Source organism: Cynocephalus volans, chromosome 10 (assembly GCF_027409185.1).
Source record: "Cynocephalus volans isolate mCynVol1 chromosome 10, mCynVol1.pri, whole genome shotgun sequence".
Taxonomy (NCBI): domain Eukaryota; kingdom Metazoa; phylum Chordata; class Mammalia; order Dermoptera; family Cynocephalidae; genus Cynocephalus; species Cynocephalus volans.
This window is the reverse complement of record NC_084469.1, coordinates 106,021,752-106,038,529: the sequence shown is the minus strand read 5'-3', so window position 1 is coordinate 106,038,529 and position 16,778 is coordinate 106,021,752. Positions and strand designations below refer to the sequence as shown.

At 41.7% G+C, this 16,778-nt stretch overlaps 1 protein-coding gene across 1 annotated transcript in view; it reads left to right on the top strand.

The window, feature by feature from the left end:
* Positions 1 to 16,778, top strand: part of ADGRE3 (adhesion G protein-coupled receptor E3) — a 46,417-nt gene that overhangs the window by 850 nt on the left and 28,789 nt on the right. Inside the window, exons 2-3 of the mRNA XM_063113080.1 lie at positions 3,384 to 3,434; positions 5,172 to 5,294. Coding sequence (XP_062969150.1) covers positions 3,384 to 3,434; positions 5,172 to 5,294 — 174 coding nt within the window. The remainder of the gene's footprint in view (positions 1 to 3,383; positions 3,435 to 5,171; positions 5,295 to 16,778) is intronic.

The window sequence follows — 16,778 nt, the reverse complement described above, 5'->3', positions numbered from 1 at the left end:
TTAGCTTCCACATAAGAATGTGAACATGTGGTATTTGCCTTTCTGTGCCTGGCTTCTTTCACGTGACATAATTTTCTCCAAGCTCATCCACGTTACTGCGAATGGCAGGATTTCATTCTTTTTTATGGCTAAGTAGAGGAGGGTGTTATTATCTTCATCTTACAGATGAGAAAACTGGAGCACAAAGAGGTTGTGTCACTTGCCCAAGGTTACACAGCTACTAAATGGCAGAAGCAGGATTTGATCCCAAGCCACCCAGCTCCAGGTCTTTGCTATAACACTTCTCCCACAGGATTCTGTCTGGAATCTTCTGTATCTCTACTCCCTTTTCCTATAGAAATCTCATGATCCCATGGCTTCAATCATCACTTCTGTACAGACAGTTCCCCAAGTCTGAAATCCCATCCCTCCTTCCGGCTCCAGATCAAATAACCATATCAACAACCACAAGATTAATCAAAGCATACATTTATTAGGCATGTTCTTTAGCCTGGCATCAGGCTAAAATTCCTTTACGTTCATTATTGCACAGAATCTCCGCATTACAGTTGAGAAATGGCATCACAGAGAGTTCATGTGAATTGCTCAGAGTCTCACAGCTATTTAGTCTTGGAGGCAGGTGATAGACCATAAAGTCTATCAAAATAACATGAGCTACTTGAAGGCAAATGCCATGTCTCCCTCACCTTCGCAGCCCCATTATGCAAGTGGGCAAAATATGATCACAAGAATCCTTTTAAGAGGGAGGCAGGAGACCAGAAAGGAGAGAAGATACCACCCACGCTGCTGGCTTTAAAGATGGAGGAAGAGTTTGTGAGCCAAGGAATGCAGGCAGCCTCTAGAAGCTGGAAGAGGCAAGGAAGCAGATTCTCCCCTAGAGCTTTCAAAAGGAATCAGCCTTGCCAGCGCTTTGATTTTAGCCTAGAGAGACTGATTGCAAACTTCTGGTCTCCAGAACTGTAAGAGAATAAAGTTAGGTTGTTTGAAGCCACTAAATTCTTGGTAATTTGTTACAGCAGCAATTGGAAACTCATACTGGGGTGCCCAAAAAGAGTGAGTATTGTCCTCTGTCTCATTCTTGAAGGGTCACAGCTAACCCAGAGGGTTTTTTTTTCTCCCAAATCCTGTAATTGATAAACTTTCTAAATGACCAAGTAATATGTCACCCCCTGCTAGACTTTGAGATTCCAGTCAGATCTGGTGAGTGGCATCTGCTGGGGAAAAAGGCACCCCTTTCTCGATCCAGTGTCACAGTAAACATGCCAAATTACAGTGGCTACGATCTGAACAGCACGTCCACAAATGCAGTGCCCTGAGGGATTTCGGGAGGGAGGCCATATGGTGTGGTAGGTTAGCAGCTGGAATCCAGAGCCCGGGTTTAATCTCAGCTCTACCACTGACTCGCTCTAGTGAATGGAGAGAGTTACTTAACCTCTCTGCACCTCCATTTCTTAATCTGCAAAGTGGGAATGATCTAATACACTTACCTACTAAAGTCGTTGCAAACCTGAAGTTCGTTCCTGTATGTAAAGTGCTTAGGACAGTGCTGGCATCTAGTAAGAGCTCAATTCCTCTTAGGTGTTGTAAAAGCAAGGCTTAGAACGTTGCCCAATTCCCCCCATAAAGAAAATCCTCTCCTTAAGACATTAGTGGGCAATGGGGACTTAGGATTTAACTGGTACAGAGTTTCAGATTTACAAGATGAAAGAAGTTACACAGAGGGATAGTGGTGATGATCACACAACATTAGGAGCGTGTGAATTCCACTGAACTGTGCACTTAAAAGTGGTTACAATGATCAATTTTATGTTATGTGTAATTTACCCCCAATAAAAGATGGAGTGGGGTGAGAGGAAGGCATTCGTGAGCAAGGTAGATTTTACTGGTCCATTCATAGGCAGGATGGAGGGGTGTTTGCATCACTGGGCATGCTGCATTTTACCCCCCAAAAAATCTCCATCCCTCCAAGTCTTGCTTTACCGTCACCAGCTGCCACATCTTTTACCTGATGAGCCTCAACCAGGCAACCACAACTCTCCTTCCCCAAGTAGTCCAGACTCTCAGCCTCAGACCTTCTCTCAATCCCTCCAACCCCAGTCCTTTATCATGCTCAGAAAGCAAACTTTATCCCAGCTCCACCAAACTAGTTCACTCTCATCTATACTCATCACTCTACTTGATAGACAAAGACCCTTCCATTACCAAGACCCATCTTCTTAGGGGGTAACCAAGGTCACAAATAAGGTTATAAGTCACCAAAGCTAAGTTTCAACCAGTGCATGCTAGAAGACCATGTTTGTTATTCATACTGAACTATTTCCACAATATTTGTAAATAATCATTGACCAGAACCAGCCATTGGGATACCCCTGCCAGCCCAGACCCTGCCCCGGGACCACACTGACTTCCTTATAAATTCATCAGCTAAAAGGTTAACACTTGGTGCATCAGAAAGAATCTCCAGTGTCCATTCTGACTGGTTGATTCCTGCTCTGTGCCTGTTGTTAAATATTTTAAATACCATCCTGGCAAATGTCAAATAATTCCAGAAATAAGTATTCCAGAACCACCTAGCTGAGCCCTTCCCAGATTCCTGACCCACAGAAACCATAAGAAAATGAAAAGAAGGTGAGAGAGCTAGTGATCAGAGCAATGTAAGATTTATTAGGAAAAGAAGAGAAAAAAGTCCTCCATCTATCCAGCACCTTCAGGTCTTTGCAGAAGCAGGAACATGACCCACAACACCACCATATGTTGGGCAGGCTTGGGGAAGAGCAAAGATAGCCAAGTAGAAACAGCCAGAGCAGACCATTTTCCAGAAAGGTGGAAATAACATCTCCCATCCAAGATGAATTTCTAGAATCTTGCTGATCCCCCATAAAAAGGAAGAATTTGATTCCTCCCCCCATTTAAATCTGGGTGGGCTTGTAACTTGTTTGTAACCAAGAGAATATGGTAAAAGTGGAGCTACATGGCTTCCAGGGCTGGGTGTAAAGAGGAGATGCAGCCTCGCTGGCTGGAGCACTCATGCTTAGAAGTTAGAGGTACCATGAAATTAACCTGCCTGAGGCCACCACCTTGAAAGGAATCCCAAGCTAGCCCACGCCCTGAGACTACATGAAAGGACAGCTTCAGCCCCCACCATTGCCTGACTGCAATCATCTAGATGCTGAGCCAGAACCACCCAGCAGAGCCCTTTCCAGATTCCCAACCCACAAAAACCAAGAGAGATAACAAAATAAAAGTGTTTGTTTTAAGCCACTACATTTTTGAGATGAGTTATTATGCAGTGATGGATAACTGTTACACAGCCCTTGGAGAATTTCCTGGACTCTGTCCTCAATGGTTTCACGTCTCTCCCTTCTGCATCCCTTCTGTTCCAGGACTCTGCTTTCTTCTGAGCTTGTGTGGAGCTGTGACTCATGAGCCCAAAGGTGAGTGCTCAGAGCCTGACCAGGGAGGGTGTGGACCAAGGTTAGACCTGGGGCCACCTACATCTTCCAACAGGTTAGAGAAAAGGGGCTTGTTCTGGGAGCAATACTTGGAAAGCCTTGCTCCTGTGTCTATTTGTTTGTTTAACTGATCATTACATCAAATTTGTATATCTTTATGTATATGTGTGGTGTGCATATATATATACATGTGTGTGTATATATATACATATAAAAACTATATATATACACATATAAATGTGTGAGTGAGTGTGTGTGTGTGTGTGTATATATATATATATATATTTTTTTTTTTTTTTTTTTTTTTTTTTTTTTTGGTTAAGGGATCCAAACCCTTGACCTTGGTGTTATCAACACCATGCTCTAATCAACTGAGCTAACTGGCCAGCCCTTTTTATTTATCTTTTTGCTTGATTTTTCATTTGTCTGATTTGCTTTTCCTAGCCACAATGGTCACTACATAGAGATAGAATAGTGAATAAAACACATATGAAGTAAACATTCTAGTGGGCAGAGACAAAGCAATGGTAGTTATGATCATTCTGAGCATAAACAAGTCAACAAACAGTGAATGAGATCATTTCAGCTTAACTTTAATTCTGTTAAACAAAACTGAGTTTGGCCTGAGGATGCCTCCACGCTTGAATCCTTATGTGATAAACTGCAACCTAACTTCATATGTAAATGAACTGAAAACCTAACAGGAGTGTAGTCCTGTAACAAATAGCAGAGTCTCAGTCAATTCTAGCAGCTAAGCGTCTGTCAATCGCAGGCAGCCAACTGATCCAACAAGGCACAACACCTAGCTCTAACCAGTTAAGCTGTTTCTGTGCCTCACTTTCATTTTTTTTTCCAGGCCAGAGTTCTGAGAACCTGTTTTGTTGCTGAGAGCTATGTGATTCTCAAATCATTCTTGGTTCAATTAAATTCTGTTAAATTTAACTTGTCTAGGGTTTTTCCTTTTAATAACCTTCACAATAACCCATTTTACAGATCAGAGAATTTGGGACACAGATAGGTTTAGACACTTGCCCAAGGACACACAGAACCAGAATCAAACCTGGGGTCTAAGGTCTTAACCAACTCACTCCCCTTTTATAAATTCTGCAATGATCTTCAGAACAGCAAGTTCTATTGCATGGAAAACTTTTATGTTAAAATTAATTTAACACCAGCCCGTCCTTTATCATGCACAGGAATCCACCTTTTTCTGTAAATTGGGTTTGGTACCTCTGATTTTTTAACGTACAGCTAGCCCTCCATATCCGTGGGTTCCATATCTGTGGATTCACCCAACCATGATTTTAAAATATTTGGGGGGAAAAAAGAATGGTTGAGTCTGTACTGAACATGTACAGAAAAATTTTCCTTGTCCTTTTTCCCTAAACAATACTGTATAGCTATTTACATAGAATTTCCATTGTATTAGGTATTATTATAAATAATCTGGAGATGATTTAAAGTATGCGAAAGGATGTGCATAGATTACATGCAAATACTACGCCGTTTTAGATCAAGGACTTTAGCATCCATGGATTTTGGTTCCAAGAGGGTACTGGGACAATCCTGGGTACTGAGGAACAACTGTACTGAGATCTCATAAAAGGCGAAGGTACAGGTCTTTTCCGTATCAAGAGGCCCTACCCAGAGTCGAGGCTCAATGATAACAGGAGAGTTTGTGACCTGGTGACATCTGACTTATCTCTCTTCTCCCTGCAGCTACCTGTCCTCGGCGCCCCCTAAATGCTTCCTGTATCAATGGCACTTTCTGTACCTGCAACCTTGGATATGTTTCTGAATCTGGGAAGAAGTTATTCACATGCCTTTTGGAGACATGTAAAGGTAAGGATGGAATTGTCAGATCGCCCAGAGGCAGGAGCAGAAGGGAGGTCGCATGAGGGCTGTGGGAAAGGGAGTACTCAGTAATGTGCAATGCTGAAAACGCTACCAACTCAACCTCCACCAAGGAAGAAATGCTTTTGAAATTAGTATATCAAAGAGATATCACCAGCCCAGTGTTTATTGCAGCACTATCCAAAACAGCCAAGATGTGGAATCAACCTAAGTGCCCATCAACTGATGATTGGATAAAGAAAATGTGGTACACACACACACACACACACACACACACACACAGTGGAATACTATACAGCCATAAAAATCAATACAGATGAGCCTGGAAGTCATTAAGTGAAAGAAGCCAGGCATAGAAAGATAAGTGTCACATGTTCTCACTCTCTTATGTGGGAGCTAAAGAAATAATTGATCATATGTAAGTAGAGAATAGAATTGCAGTTACTAGAAGCTGGGAAGGGTGGGGAAGGGGAGATAGGAAGATGGTTAACGGATATGACCTTATAACTACATAGGAAAAATAGGCTCTAGTGGTCTATAGAAATGCTAGGTGTCCATAATTAACAATTTATTTTATACTTTCAAATAGCTAGAAGAGAGTTTAAATGTTCTCAACACAAAGAAATAACACGTTTGCAATGATAGATAAGCTAATTACTCAGATTTGAACATCGTATGGTGTATACCTGTACCAAAGTATCACTCTGTGGAGTAGAAGAGTATTTACCAGACACTGGAGAGTGAAAGAGAAAAGGGAAAAAACAGGGAGAGTTGGCAAACAGGTACAAAATTCAATTAGATAGGAGGGATAAGTTCTGATGTTCTATTGCACGCTAGGGTGACTATGGTTAACCGTTAAGTTTTGTATATTACATAATAGCTAGAGGAGAGGCTTTTGAATGTCCTTGCCACAAAGAAATGATAAATGCATGAGGTAACTGATACATTAACCACCCTGACCCAATTATTATACAATGTATATGCATGAAGACATCATATTGTACCCCACAAGTATGTATAATTACAATGTGTCAATTAAAATTTTTAAAAATGTGGGTGCACAATGCACAGTTTATTCAACCTGCTGCTGTTCATTGTTTTTATTGTTTGACAGCTGATACAGGTATTCTGGTGATGCCATTGTGCTGCTTAGTTACCTGACTACATTATTTTTTCACCATGTTAATGGTATGTCATACTTTTTACTAAGTATTTATGTGTGAATAAGTGTAAAGAAATGATTGCTTATTGGTAGCATTCAGAATCAGAAATGGTGATGCTACACAATCACAGGCTGTCCACCTGAGTGGCTGAGATAGTGACACCTTTGTTTTCTGATAATAATTTTGTTTCATGAACAAAATTATTTAAAATATTGTATAAAATTACCTTCAAGCTATGTGCATAAAGTGTATATGAAACATAAATAAATTTCATGTTTAGACTTAAAAAAAAACTTATATTACTATGTGCCCCATACATATGTACCATAAACCAAAAAAATAAAATAGACAAGAAAGAAACACTTTGGTGAACTCAGAAAAAGTGAGCTCTTCTAGAATTTAGCTAGGTCTTAATTTTCTCCTCTATAACATGGGGATGATAATGCTGATTCTGTGAGAGTGGTAGGGATTGAATCAGATAGTTTATGTGATGGGGCTTCATGAATTTTAAAGCATCATACGATTTTCTTTTAAGTAAGGAGAAAGAATATGTACGGAAGTCAACTTTTCCAATATAATGTCCTGTGGTCACCTAAGATGCAAAATGTAGTCTCAAATCAATAATTAGGATTTCCAATCCCGTGGAATAAAAAACACTCCAGACAGTCTGACAAGGTGATTATCCACATGATTCTGAGAAACATCTTCAGAAGACACAAACAAAACCCTTGATGTCTCTTCCTCTCCACCCATGAAAACATGAGTGTTCTTGTCCCATATTGGGGCATGTAAAAGCCACCCCAAAATTTAGCATTCTGAAACCACCATTTAATTTTGTTCATGTTTTGTGGGTCAGGAGTTCTGGAAGAACTTGGCGAGGGGTATTATCTCTAATCCACACGATGTCAAATGAGTCTGGAGGACCCACTTCTGAGATAGCTTATCCCCTGACATGTTTAGCACCTCTAGACTTCTCTCTCCCCTCTCTTTTCTTCTCTCTCTCTCTCTCTCTCTCTCTCTCTCTCTCTCTCTCTCTCTCTTCCTCCCCACCCCCCAGGACCTCTGCACTTAACTTGGTCGTCTCAGGGGAGTCAAACTTCTTACATGAAGGATAGTACATTAGTTTCCTAGGGCTTCTGTAACAAAGTACCACAAACTAGGTGGCTTAAATAACAGAAATGTATTTTCTCACATTTCTGGAATTTAGAAGTCTAATATCAAGGTTCTGACAGATTCGGTTCCTGGTGAAGACTTTCTTCCTGCCTTGCAGACAGCCACCTGGAAGTCTTTCAGGAAGTCTGGCTTGCAGACAGCCGCCTCCGCCTTCTCTCTATGTCCTCACAGGGTCTTCCCCGGGTGCATGTGTACAGAGAAAGAGAGAAAGCTCTGGTGTCTTTTCTTATAAGGAGATTAATCCTATTAGATCAGGACCCACCTTTATGATCTCAGCCTTAATTACCTCCTTGGAAGCCCCATCCTCAAATACAACCACACTGGGGGTCAGGGCTTCAACAGATGAGTTTTGATACAAACATTCCATCTCTAACAGCGAACATGGTCAGGATCTAATGCATATGCCCTTGGCATTTGCACACCAAGTCTTGCACACCAAGTCTGGCTACCGGAGATCACTCAGCCCATGCTCAGGATGGGTGGAAGTGCTGGGAAGTTAACGTTCCCCCCAAGCAGCCCTCCACCAATAAGTGGTGGGAGTTGGTGCATAAATACCCCAGATCCCTTGCTCCTCAGGTAGTATCTACATTGACTTTACTTTCTGCCCTGTTTCATTTCACCACTTCCCTTCCAGTGTTTTCTAGGACTATCCCCCTAACAAAGTACTTACATTTGAACCCTGTCTCCATGCCTGCTTCTTGGGGAACCCAACCAAAGTCAATGAGGAAAGAAAGAACAGAAATAACCATTACCTAAACTGATTTGTCTTGGAAAGCCAGGACGGACCCGGGGAAAAGAGTACAACTTCTGGCACATAGTAGGTACTCAATAAATCTTTTGTAGCATGTATGACCAAATTCCTCCTTTGTACTCCAGATATTGATGAATGTGAACCACCCTATACTATATATTGTGGATTAAATGCTGAATGTCAGAATGTCGAAGGAAGTTTCTACTGTCACTGTGTCCCTGGATATACACTCCTTTCTGGGGATACACAATTCCACAATTCCAACGAGAACACTTGTCAGGGTAAGAAAATTCTCATCTTCTTGCCTCTCTTTCTCTAACACCAGAAAAAATGTCCTTGTTGTGGGGCCAGGATATGCTTCTATTTAATTTTTTTTAATCATAATTGATTATACATATTTTGGGTATTCAATGTTGACATATGTTGATCAAATCAATATTACTAGTATGCATACTGTTACAAATTGTACTTACTCTTAATGCCCCTTGTTCAGTCTCTCCCTATCCCCCTCTCCCTCCCAGCTCCCACCACTGATAACCCTAGATTTCTTCTCTCCCTCTGAAAGAGTAATGGTTACTCTGTTGATTTGTTGCCTAGATGATCTGTCCAATGCTGTAAAGTGTGTTCAAGTCCCCAAATATTATCATAGAGCAGATGATTCTTCTGTCACTCTGGAATTGGCTTTGTGGAGAGAGACATCCTCTTTTCTCTGGTCTCTGCTGGTGACTCTCCTTATGCCTTTCATGATGTCTAGCCACTTTTGTGGCAGCCATGGTTACTGTGGTGACTGTGGTGGGCCACCCACATGGAGGTGATGTTTTTGGCATGCTCCTTGGCACTGGCAGTGTGCCTGGCAGTGGGTGGGGGGTCCAGTCCCTGGCTTGGTGTTCCAGGGTCCTGGATTGGGCCCTGAGGCACTGGCAGTGTGCCTGGATGTGGGGGGGGTCTAGTCCCCACTCCATGCCTCAGGTCCCCCAGCAGACTCTGAGGCACTGGTGGTATGCCCGGCCAGAAATAATTTTTTGTCCTTTGCTTACTTTTAAAATGGGGGAACTTCCTGTGGGAACCAGTACTTGAGCTGTGTGGTTGAGCTAAATTGCTGCTTTACTGCTATTTCTGTAGGGAAGATTTTTGTGCAGCTCAGGGTTTAATGGTTGACCTTATAGGTATTTCTGGCTCTCCAGAGACTCGGTGCACCTGAGTTATGTAGAAACTCTGATCTGGGCCTGAGTTGTTCATCAAACTGCACCCCATGCAGTCTCCATTTCCGATCAGTCTCCTCTGAGTGGTCCTGCACTGATTGGGGGGCAGATCAGCTGTCCTTGCTGTGTTCCAGTGTTCTCCCAGTGGGCCTGTCTCCCCCACCGCCCATGCTGCAAATGCTTCCCATGGGACAGGCCCTGTGCCAGTCCTTTGTGATGACTTACTGGCCTCTGAATGGCTCCCCTTTTTAGCTGTTCTGGCTCCTCACTCCTGCATGGGTCCACACCCTATTAGTGGTCTTGCTGTCCTGGGGGCCACCAAGGCCCGCTTCTCCCCTGCCACCTCCAAGCAACTCCATCGAAAGGTACAGCTGTGGCTTCTGCTGGCTCCTGCTCCATGTGCTCAGCAGCTCCAGCCTCAAAGAGGATGTGGCCCAGAATGCTCTGAGCAGCTTTTTCTTTCTCTCATCATGGCTTCTCCCCCTTCATGAACTCTGTAGGTCTCTCCTCCTCTTCCCCTGAGCTCCAGCGGCCCCCAGCTTGGCTGTTGTTACATTTTTATAGTTGCAAATTGGTTGATTTATGGGAGAGAGTGACTCTGGGCACTGTCTATTCTGCCATCTTGACCAGAACTCTATGCTTCTATTTTATGGAGGGAATTAGAAGAGAACAAAAGAAAGGAAGATATCGAAGTTCAGGGAAATCATGGGATGAGAAAGGCAAGTGTACTTTAGAGATGGAGGAAGTGATAAGACATAATTTTTTTCTTTTTTTGCGTGTCTGTGTGGCTGGCCAGTGTGGGAATCTGAATGCGTGACCTTGGTTTTATCAGCACCACACTTTGACCAAGTGAGATAACCGGCCAGACCTAAAATTGTTTGAATTACAAGGAAGAGAAACTCACTCAGGCTAACTTAAGCAGAAAAGATAGGTTTATGATAAGGACACATAGGTGTGTCTTGGAACTCAAAGACAAGAATGCAGCTTGGCTTCTGGAATTAGCTGCAACTGTAAACTCAACACCATCAGGGTGTCCCCTTTACCCCCAGTCTCTGATAATTTGGGGTCTGCTTCTTTCTTCTCTTTCATTGCAGTCTAGTTTTCTTTGCTTCCTAATCCACAGGACAGAAAATATGACCACATACAACAGCTCCAGATCTTACCACTATTATTGCTCCACCCGGCCAAGGAGAGCGTAGTTGACTGTCTCTCAGACCCAATTGCAAATTCCTTGGAAATGGACAAATTGGTCCAGTTTGAGGCACATGCCCACCCTTGGACCTATGCTCAGGAGAGGTGCTATGTTGTATAAACATGACCACTCCCATGGAAACCACATGAATGGGAAAAGCCTATATGCAGAAAAGATATATGGGATGTGGTAGACCACCCATGAAGTATTGGCTACAATTGGAATCATAAGAAAAAGACTTTAAAGCTAAATTCTAGAAAGCTGATTGGATGGAGAAACAATAATACTAATAGCTAATATTTATTTTACCTGTACTATGTGTCAGGTACTATGCTATATGTTTTCCATCATTATTTCACTTATAATAATCCTATGATGTAAGTACTGTTATTACAGATAAGGAAACTGAGGCAGTCAAAAGTTAAGTACCTTACCAAAGGTCAGCCAGCTAATAAGCAGGTTTTTGACTCTCATTAGGCTGTCTTGAGAGTCCACATTCTTAATCTACTTGCTGCCCGGGAACATGGGTCTCAGAGAAGCTATAAAAAGGACAAGGGACAAAGCATTCCTTTTCTGGTGCAAAAGTAATAATAAATTATCACTCTTTATCAGTCAGGATCCAGCCTGAAAAAAAGAAACCACACTGGCCTTTCAAACAGAAGGAATTTCATATAGGGAATTGGTATTGGTGATGGAAGAGCTGAGAAGTCAAAAATGGGCTAGTGAGGGAACTTGGAGATTAGCAGTAGAAGTGATCTGCTGCCACCCAATGTGTGGAAGGGTAGAGGCAGGAGATGGTGTTACCAGAGCCCAAGAGCTGAGTCCCTCTGAAGAGAACTGTAAGGTTGGAAGAGATGTGGGTGATGTTGGAGGTACCACAGGAAGCAGAGAAAGAGGAGATGAAATGCCCTGGCTTCTCTCTTCTTCTGCTCTCCAATATTCTACCAGTGCTGTGCACTGACTGCATCTATAGGGAAGCTGGAGGGAATGAGATTCTGGCAAATGAAGCTCTCTGTGAAACAGAACAGAGTGTGGAAAGAGTGCGTCTGGACCTGAGGACACACTGGCAGTTGACTGGTGACCATCCTTTTCCAAGAATACAAAGTCTTTTGCTTACAAATATAAGTCAAGGTGGAACCTGGTGAGACTCACTACAGAGGTAGTGAATTTCAGCCTGTGTTGTTTAAATACGGTTGGTGGTTCTCATGATACAGGATATCAGAGGGCTCACTTCCTTCTTTCGTAACTTTCTCCAAGAAATGAAACTTCCTTATTTTGTACCTTATGTTCTCCAAACTTGTTCTATTCCTTTCTGGGGCCCCCTTATATAAATTCTCAATTTTTCTTTTCATTGCTGAATATTTCAGTCACTGGGTCCATGTATGAGCCAAGTCTTATAATTGATGACTCCAACTGGACGATGGAGAAAAGTCAATTGACAATGTTATAGAGAAGCTGATTGAATAGTGTTCAAAAATGTCATCTTCTCTCTACCACCAACTCTACCTGTTGGGATGCTTTAGGCTTCAGCCATTTCAGTTATAATGTTCAGCCAAGACTAAATCAAAAAATGTAGAGCTTACCCTTTTCTGCTTCCTTGATACCAGGGTTTTTCCAATGCAACTGGTATTATATTGATATTCGGGGTCTAATAATTCTTTCTGGTGGGGGCTGTCTTGTGCACTGTAGGATATTGAGCAGCATCCTGGCCCCTACCCACTAGATGCCAATAGTGTCCCCTCCCCCCATGTTGTGACCACCAAAAATGCCACCAAACATTACCAAATGTCCCCTGGGGATGTCAACATCATCCCCAGTTGAAAACCACTGCTCTATGCCATGACAAGGAACTCAGACTCTGGTCCCCCAAAAGGGCAAATAACCTTGTCATTGAACATAAAGAGTATGAGTTCAGACCTTCTAGGTGCAAAGTTACCCATGTTATCTGCCCACCCCTTCACCTGTTCACTCTTGGTTTTAATAGAAACTTTCTCTTGATGTCTTTTGCAGACACCACAACCAAAAGTACAAAAGAGGTGAGTGCAAGTTGATCCCTGGAACCTAACCAGGTAACAAACATCAGGTATATCTGAAATAGTAAAAAGAAAATTGCAAACAAAATAATTGTCCCTCAATAAGGAGAATGCGTGAAAAAAAATTATTTGTGGAACACTATGCAGCTGTTTAAAGGAATGTAATAGACCTGAATGGACAGTCCATGATATATTATTGAGTGAAAAAAATGAGTTTTGCTACAACAGAGGTGGATTCAGAGGAGACTTCCATGTTTGACTTTTTGGTTTTGTTTGAAATGTTCATAATGCACACAGAGTAGAATTACAAAGTTAAAATGAATAAGGAAAAAATAATAAAACATAAGCACTGAAAAAAGGCAGATCTCTGTGACTCTCTGAGTCAACAGTCCAGAGGTGAGCAGTCCAAGCTGATGAAGGGATTCGTTTTTGTTTTTTTTTTAATTTTATTTTGTAGTTTTCTTTTCTGGTTATATCTTTACCTGGTTTTGGTATCAGGATGATGTTTGCTTCATAGAATGAGTTTGGGAGATTTGCGTCCGTTTCAATCTTTTGGAATAGTTTGTAAAGAATCGGTGTCAATTCCTCTTTGAATGTTTGGTAAAATTCTGCTGTGAATCCATCTGGTCCTGGGCTTTTCTTTGTTGGGAGCCTTCTGATAACAGCTTCAATCTCCTTTATTGTTATTGGTCTGTTCAAATTTTCTACGTCTTCACGGCTCAGTTTTGGGAGCTTGTGTGTGTCCAGAAATTTATCCATTTCCTCCAGATTTTCAAATTTGTTGGCGTATAGTTGTTTATAGTAGTCTCGAATGATTCCTTGTATTTCAGATGAATCAGTTGTAATATCGCCTTTTTCATTTCTAATTTTGGTTATTTGAGTCTTCTCTCTTCTTTTTTTTGTTAGCCATGTTAATGGTTTGTCAATTTTATTTATCTTTTCAAAAAACCAACTTTTTGATTCGTTGATCTTTTGAATTGTTTTTTGGTTTTCAATTTCATTCAGTTCTGCTCTGATCTTAATGATTTCTTTCCATCTGCTAACTTTAGGTTTGGATTGTTCTTGTTTTTCTAGTTCTTTAAGGTGAAGTGTTAGGTTGTTCACTTGCCATCTTTCCATTCTTCTGAAGTGAGCTTTTAATGCAATAAATTTCCCCCTCAATACTGCTTTTGCAGTATCCCACAGGTTTTGGTATGATGTATCATTGTTTTCATTAGTTTCAATAAATTTTTTGATTTCCTGCTTGATTTCTTCTTGGACCCATATGTCATTAAGTAGAATGCTGTTTAATTTCCATGTGTTTGTATAGTTTCCAGAGTTTCGTTTGTTATTAATTTCTAGTTTTAATCCATTGTGGTCTGAGAAGATACATGGGATAATTCCAATTTTTTTGAATTTATTGAGACTTGATTTGTGACCTAATATGTGATCTATCCTGGAGAATCATCCATGTGCTGATGAGAAGAATGAATATTCTGAGGTTGTTGGGTGGAATGTTCTGTAGATATCTGCCAATTCCAATTGGTCTAGAGTCTTGTTTAGATCTTGTGTTTCTCTGCTGATTCTTTGCCTAGATGATCTGTCTAATATTGACAGTGGGGTGTTCAGGTCCCCTGCTATTATGGTATTAGTGTCTATTTCCTTCTTTAGGTCTAATAGAGTTTGTTTTATAAATCTGGCTGCTCCAACATTGGGTGCGTACATATTTATGATTGTTACGTCTTCTTGATGGATCAGTCCTTTTATCATTAAGTAGTGTCCCTCATTGTCTCTTTTTATGGTTTTTAGTTTAAAGTCTATTTTGTCAGATATAAGAATAGCTACTCCAGCTCGTTTTTCTTTTCTGTTTGCATGGTAAATCTTTTTCCATCCTTTCACTCTTAGTCTGTGTGAATCTTTATGGCTGAGGTGGGTCTCTTGTAGGCAGCAAATACTTGGGTCCTGCTTTTTGATCCAGTCAGCCAGTCTGTGTCTTTTGATTGGGGAATTTAAGCCTTTTACATTAAGAGTTGTTATAGAAAGGTGTTGATTTATTCCTAGCATTTTATTGGTTGTTTCGTTGTCTTAGGTGTCTTTTGTTCCCTGCTTTCTGATTTACTGTTTGGTTTCTTTGTTTGTTGGTTCCTTAGGTTGTAGATAGCGTTTTTGTTTGCTTGTTTTCTCTTCATGAATGCCATTTTTATTATACTAGTGGGTATTGATTTTTCTTGGGTTTTTATGGCAGTGGTAGTTATTTTTCAGGAACCAAACCCAGTACTCCCTTGAGGATTTCTTGTAAGGGTGGTCATGTGGTAGTGAACTCCCGCTGTTTTTGTTTGTCTGAGAAATATACTATTTGCCCTTCATTTCGGATGGATAGCCTTGCAGGGTAGAGTATTCTTGGCTGGCAATCTTTGTCTTTTAGTATTTTGAAAATATCATCCCATTCCTTTCTAGCTTTTAGGGTTTGTGATGAAAAGTCTGATGTTAGCCTGATTGGGGCTCCCTTATAGGTGATTTGACGCTTCTCTCTTGCAGCTTTTAAGATTCTCTCTTTGTCTCTGAGTTTTGCCAATTTGACTATGACATGTCTTGGAGAAGGCCTTTTTGGGTTGAATACGTTTGGAGATCGTTGAGCTTCCTGGATCTGAAGATCTGTGATTTTTCCTATACCTGGGAAGTTTTCTGCCACTATTTTGTTGAATATGTTTTCAATGGAATCTCCATTTTCCTCCCCTTCTGGAATACCCATGACTCGGATATTTGGGCGCTTAAGATTGTCTGATATCTCTCTCAGATTTTCTTCCATGTCCTTGATTCTTTTTTCTTTCTTTTTGTCTGCTCATATTATTTCAAACAGCCCATCTTCAAGTTCAGAGGTTCTCTCTTCAACTTCGACAATCCTGCTGGTTAAACTCTCCATTGTGTTTTTTATTTCGCTGAATAACTTCTTCAGTTCAGCAAGTTCTGCTACATTTTTTTTTCAGGACATTGATTTCCTTGTACATTTCCTCTTTCAGATCCTGTATACTTTTCCTCATTTCATCATGATGTCTAGCTGAGTTTTCTTGTATCTCATTCAGTTTCCTTAGAATTATCGCTCGAAATTCCTTGTCAGTCATTTCAAGGGCTTCTTGTTCTATAGGATCTAGAGTTTGAAGTTTATTAACTTTTGGTGGTGTACTTTCTTGATTTTTTGTATTTCTGGTATCTTTTTTTTGGTGTTTATTCATTGTGGCAGGGGGTTTCACAGTCCACCTGTTTGAGACTAATGACTAACTAGGATGTTGCTGTGGTTGCCAATTTCGTATGGCTCCCTCCATGACTGCTCAGTTGGCCTCTAGTGCCTTGTGTGTGTGGTTGCCTCGGGTCTTGGGCTTCTCTGGGGAGCCACCTTTCTGGTCAGCTTGGACTCTGCTGGGCTGGTGGATCACGTACCACAGGGTGTGTGATCTCTGTTGAGCTTTCACTTCCTGTGCAGGACTTCTCCCTGTTCCGTGTGCTCTGGCCCAGGCTGTTGGATCGTGCAGTGGCGACCCCACAGGGTGTGTGGTTTCTGTCAAGTCTCCGCCTCCCTGGCCACACATCTCCCCACTCTGTGCGCACTGTGCTGGGCTGGGGCATGTCTTCTGCAACCTTCGTCTGTCAGCTGGGCCTTCATGACCCTGCTCGGCACCGCCTCGCCCAGGAAGTCTGCCAGGTTTCTGGTAGGCACAGATGACCGGTCACTCTGGGTGCCTTTGTAGCACTGTGTAGATCTTTCTCGGGACTTGTTCACCTTTGTATCCCCCCGGCATAGACCGAATCTAGCGCCCGCCTGCAGCCAGCTCTCCGGCAGGTTCAAGCGGACCTGGGAACTCTCCTACCACACTGTTCCCAACCAGAAATTGGTTAGGCTTTTTTCCAAACTGGTGGCTGCAGAGATGGTATCTGCCTCCCAGTAACAGGAAGTTTACCGGTGGCTGGAGTCCAGGGTGTG